Source organism: Egretta garzetta, unplaced genomic scaffold (assembly GCF_000687185.1).
Source record: "Egretta garzetta isolate BGI_Z169 unplaced genomic scaffold, ASM68718v1 scaffold100, whole genome shotgun sequence".
Classification (NCBI taxonomy): domain Eukaryota; kingdom Metazoa; phylum Chordata; class Aves; order Pelecaniformes; family Ardeidae; genus Egretta; species Egretta garzetta.
The window spans coordinates 1,885,526-1,890,513 of record NW_009258265.1 but is presented as its reverse complement, the minus strand read 5'-3'; the positions used below and the strand labels follow the sequence as shown (position 1 = coordinate 1,890,513).

Here is a 4,988-nt window from a genome sequence, read left to right as displayed (position 1 = left end):
CCCCCGCAGCCGCTCCTCCACATGCCTCGCCACGTCCATGGTGTCGTCCAGGTCGAAGTCACCCTCGGGGTCCAGCACGGTGTCGGGGCTGCGGGAAGCAGGGGGTGAGGGGGTGACCAGCCACAGTGCGATGGGGACGGGGGGGGGGCGATACCTACTTCTGGGTATACATGTTGTAATGAGGCTGGGAGCAGACGGCGGGCGAGGGAGCCTGGTCCATGTAGGTGGCCCCTCCAGGGCCAGAGTCGCCTGATGCACTGACAAACCTGCAGGGACAGGGGACTTGTGAGTGCTGGCACGGGATGGGATGGGATGGGCTCCCCCAGGGGGAAGTTGTGCTCCAGGAATTACCACTGCCTCCAAGCGGCATCTCCTGAGGCTGGCAAGCTGCTGTAGAGGACCCAAATCCCACCACCCACAAGCAGCGACAACCTGCAGGGTCCCCAGTCCCTTGGGTGGCAGCACGGCGAGGGGGACAGCATGGCAAGGCGGGGGCGCCCGTCTTCCCAGGGAATGCACAGCCCTGCCTCAGCCACGGGCCCGTGCTCCTCGGTCCCCAGCACCAGCTCAGCACCAACGTGGCCATTAGTGGTGCCAGAGCCCGAGAGCAGAGGTACCCTGCGCTGCTGGATGCCCTGGCCAGCCTGCTGGGGACGATCCCATGGGATTGCCCAGGGTCTGCGTTCAGGGTCAGACTTACTCTGGCACCACTTGCTTGATCTGTGGCTTCACGTATCCATCCACGGCTTTAGCTAGAGGGAAGAAGGCAGCGCTAAGGCCCCGAGCCGCTGGTGCATGCCACAAGCCCACAGTGGGGCTGGGGGCTCAGGTACTGCCAGCTGCGGAGCCCCCGCAGGGCTGGATGCGGCCCCGGGGCAGAGGGATGCTGTGAGCCCCGGCTCCACCCTGGTCAGATGCACGAAGGAGAGGGGCACGCGTGGGGTGAAGGGGCAGCGCTACCTGGCGTGGACTCACAGAGAACCGGCGTGTAGTACTTGGAGAAGACCTCGTCCTTGGGCCGATCCGGGAACACATAGATGAGGTAACTGAGGTCCCCGAGGCGGTCGGCCAGGGAGCGGATGGAGAAATCCCTGGTAGTGAAAGGCATCAGGTTCCAGAACATCCTCTCAGCTGGAAGACAAGAGCAAGGACTGCGGTGATGCTCAGAGCTGCTGGCAGCTCCCGGCCCCGCTCCGGCTGCGAGATCGAACATCAGATGGCATTTCCCACGCTGCATCCCCACACCCCCCCCCAGCAATATTTAAGGACAAAACGCAGGTCGCCAGAAAACAGGATCAGCCAGGAGGCACAGTGAACCGGAGGCAGGTCCGTCCTTGGCTGGGTATGCAGGGGGGCAGGTCCCCCCCAGCCACGGGGGACCCCGTGGGGCTCTGCAGGGCTCCTTGGCTGCACGAGCCTCCATCATGAAGAACAGCAATGAGCAGACTTGCTGCACGGGGTCAGGAAACCAGGTTTATACCAAGCACCCCGGAGTCGCTGCATTGATCCAGCCACGAGTAAGACCCTGTGGTTGGGTCAGACGGTTTAGCCCAGTCCCTCCTCCCTGCCAACACCAGCGCTCGGGCTGACAGCTCCGGGCAGCCAAGGCGTTCCCGCAGGCTCCCGCACTCGCCCCTTTCCCAAGGAAGGCTCCCACGTGCCCGGTCACGGTGGTGCCGGTGCCCAGCCGAGACAGGAGGTGCCAGAGGAGCAGCACCAGCCGCATGGGCACGAGACAGCCAAGACTCAGGCAGGGGCTAGGGACAGCGGGGCCAGGGGCTGCCAGCTCCCGGCACACACTCACAGGAGTCAAACTTCCACGCGATGGTGATGCCGCCGATCTCCGAGTCGCTGAAGCGCAGCAGGAAGGTCCCGTCGGGCTTGTTGATGAGCAGGTCGTGAGCCTGCTGCTTGTTGACGAAGCCCAGGATGGCCCTAGGCAGAGCAGGGGCGTCAGGGCCGGGCGGGCAGGGGGCCGGGCAGCACGGGGCTGGGGGGCTCTTACCCATCATTCCAGTGCGGCTTCAGATGCTTCTTCAGCACCTCCATGACCCCGTCAAACCACTGCCAGAAGGTGTAATTCCTCCCGGGCAGGTTTTCCTGTTAAAACCCCCTGAAAATGAGCACTCCAGACACCAGCCTCACAGCTGCTGTTAAACAGCACAAGCGCTTGGTGCAAGCAGCAGAGACTGGGGGACCCACACTCCAGGGCGGCCTCTGGCACTGCCAAACCAGGCACAGGTCAGCCTGGCCAGGTGGCACAGCCCCGGGGGGAGCGCCAGCAATGCCTCCCCAAGGACGCAGACCCCGCCTACAGCACCCCGTGTCCCTCCGATCGAGGAAGGCAACACCTCCTGCCCCACTGCAGCTGATGGCCACCTCGGTTTTGCACCACTCCAGCCAGAAACGGCTCCTTGGGAGGGACGTGCCCCATCCAGCCCCCCAGCACGAGCACTGGTACCACAGGCATAGCAAAGCCCCCGTCCCAGAGCACAGCGGGACCCCAGGGCTCTGCGGCTCTCCCAGCACAGAGCCCAGCCCACTCACCCGGTTGAACTGGGACCAGGACACCGTGGTGCTGCTGTAGTCCTCCAGGTGGGAGCTGGTGCTGTTGAAGAGCTTCTGCGCCAGGAACACCAAGTTCTCCTTGGTCAGCCCGCGGCTGCTCTGCACCTCTGCCTTGAACTTCATGTTGAGCGCCTCGCAGAGCTGCGGCCACTGCACCTTGTCGGGCACGGCAAAGGGCACGCGGCCCTGGGGGGGCACACAGCAGGGTCAGCACCGAGTTCTGCCTGCCACATCCCTGCTGGGAGTCTGAGCCCAACTCCTGCAGCCCCCCAGGGCGGACGGGGCCTGTCCTGCCCCGCCATGGTGCTGGCACTCACGGGCTCAGCAAAGGCGTTGTCCCAGAGAACAGTGGCCGTGGCGTTGTTGTCCTGGCTCCCATGCACGATCACCACCACGGGCAGGGACAGCGTCTGCCAGGAGGAAGGAGACCAGGATGGGATGTGGGGCACCAGGGGAGCATCACCCATGGGCACCCCAGCCTGCATGGGCACTCTGTGGCTCCAGCCCAGCCCGTGAGCATGGTGCCCATGGCTCACCCGGGCCCTGCAGAGGGAACACGGCTGATGGCTTTACCTTCACCTGGAAGACCAGCTCATTGCCACCAACACTGAACTGTGACTCGAAGAGGATGGTAAACTTCTCCTCCGTCACCGACTCTGCCCCACGGCGGTCTGAGCGCTTGATTCGCTTCAGGGACTGCAGTGACACGAGGGGTGAGCACGGGGGGGACCGATAGGGACACAGGGGGACATCGGGGTAAACACAGGGGGGATGCAACACAGATGGGGACATGAGGGGTGAACACAGGGGGACAGGAGGGTGGGGGGCAAGCATCGGGAGGGGGTAGCCATGGGTGCTCACCATGTTGCGGAAGTGGGCGCTGAGCGTCCCCGTGGCCTGGTGATACTCCATCACGCAGCAGTTGTTCAGGATCTCCCCGCTGCTCTCACTGCCATGGGAAGGCGCAGGGTCAGGGGGACGAGCAGGACTGGGAGCCCACGCAAGGTGCAGCCCCCCCGTACCCCAATCTCCAGGTCCTGCTCCCCGCTGCCTCAGCAGCCCCCGCCCCCCGTAGTGGCCCTGTTCCCCCTCGCAGCACACCCCCAGCCCCCTGGGCATTACTTGCGGGTGCTCTCGTTCTTCAGCAGGGCCTTGGCTTGCTGCTCGCTGATGATGGTGGCCTTCACCTGGGGGGGGTTCATGTGCACGTTCAGCTTCCCCCCCACCAGGAGCCGCACAGTGGCCGCGAACTTGGTCTGTGTCTTCAACACCTGGGGGGGCTGCTTCTCGATGATGAAAGTGCTGGGGGGGCACAAGGATCAGGGGCAGGCAGGCAGAGCAGCCCCAATCCAGCCCCCCAACCCTGCCGGGTGCCTCAGCCAAGCCAGGCCCCCACCTCTACCTGGTCACCAGGGCAGAGATGATGTCGGTGATGGTGCTGTTCAGCTCGGACAGCATCTCCTCCACCGGGCCCGGGATTGGCAGCTGCTGGCACAAGTGCTCAGCCCGGCGGATCTGCTGCCGGTTTTGCCAGATGATCTCCGCCAGCTTCTCACACCTGGGGGGAGTGGGGCTCAGCACCACACTGGGGCTCATCACCCCATCCCAACCCACCATGCACGGCCGGCGCTGGCACCCACCAGGTCTGCAGCACATCCAGGGTGCCCTCAGGGGGGCCCCCATTCCCTGCCAGCTGCTGCCGACGCTTCCACTGGATCAGCTCATCATCCAGGATGGTCGTTTGCTGCTTGCGCAGCAGCTGCAGCGTCTTCTGGTGCTTCTCAGCCAGGTCCTGCGAGGCAGGACGGTGTTATGGGGTGTGGGGACGGTGGCACAACTGGCACGGGGCCGAGGCGGTGGCACTCACCACGCGGTACTGCTGTAGTGTCTGGGCCTCCCGGTGCAGCCAGGCCTCCAGCGATGCCTTCTTCTGCTGCAGCGTTGTCTCCCGCGACAGGCGCTCCTGGGGGCCCAGCTGGGAGAGCTGGGAGAACTGGGCTGGGGGACGGGGCGCGGCGTTAGGGCTGGCACCGCCTGCACCCCAGCCCCGTCACCCTCCGGCCCCCCACCCACCTTGGAGGCGCATGTTCTCCTGGTACTGGATGATGAAGTACTCCTGCGTCTGCTGCAACTTCTTGAGCTCATTCTCAGAGTCCTGCGTGATGAGCCGCAGCTCCTCGAAGGTCTGGTTGATCTGCAGGTGCTTCTGGGACATGGCGTCCACCAGGGAGCCGGCTGGCGAGGGGCTCTGCACGGGGCACAAGGAGCACTCAGCATGGCAAGGGGGACCCTCCCCATCCCCCTGGGTGCTGGGGGCGGCAGGGACCCAGAGCACGCCCTGCCTCAGGGCTCCTCCCACGACCCCCGTGCTGGAGACCCCCTCATCCTGCAGGACCCATTCCCTCGCCCCCCGCGACCCA

General features: G+C 65.1%; 1 protein-coding gene across 1 annotated transcript in view; it reads right to left on the bottom strand.

Moving 5' to 3' along the window:
• LOC104135093 (signal transducer and activator of transcription 5B-like) overlaps positions 1-4,988 on the bottom strand; it is a 6,554-nt gene that overhangs the window by 620 nt on the left and 946 nt on the right. Inside the window, exons 3-17 of the mRNA XM_035903509.1 lie at positions 4,642-4,877; positions 4,436-4,566; positions 4,209-4,360; positions 3,971-4,126; positions 3,691-3,870; positions 3,430-3,517; positions 3,142-3,264; positions 2,886-2,978; positions 2,548-2,754; positions 2,006-2,100; positions 1,805-1,935; positions 961-1,131; positions 701-752; positions 159-266; positions 8-88 (exon numbers count right to left, since the gene is read on the bottom strand). Of these exons, the coding sequence (XP_035759402.1) occupies positions 8-88; positions 159-266; positions 701-752; positions 961-1,131; positions 1,805-1,935; positions 2,006-2,100; positions 2,548-2,754; positions 2,886-2,978; positions 3,142-3,264; positions 3,430-3,517; positions 3,691-3,870; positions 3,971-4,126; positions 4,209-4,360; positions 4,436-4,566; positions 4,642-4,877 (2,004 nt within the window). The remainder of the gene's footprint in view (positions 1-7; positions 89-158; positions 267-700; positions 753-960; positions 1,132-1,804; positions 1,936-2,005; positions 2,101-2,547; positions 2,755-2,885; positions 2,979-3,141; positions 3,265-3,429; positions 3,518-3,690; positions 3,871-3,970; positions 4,127-4,208; positions 4,361-4,435; positions 4,567-4,641; positions 4,878-4,988) is intronic.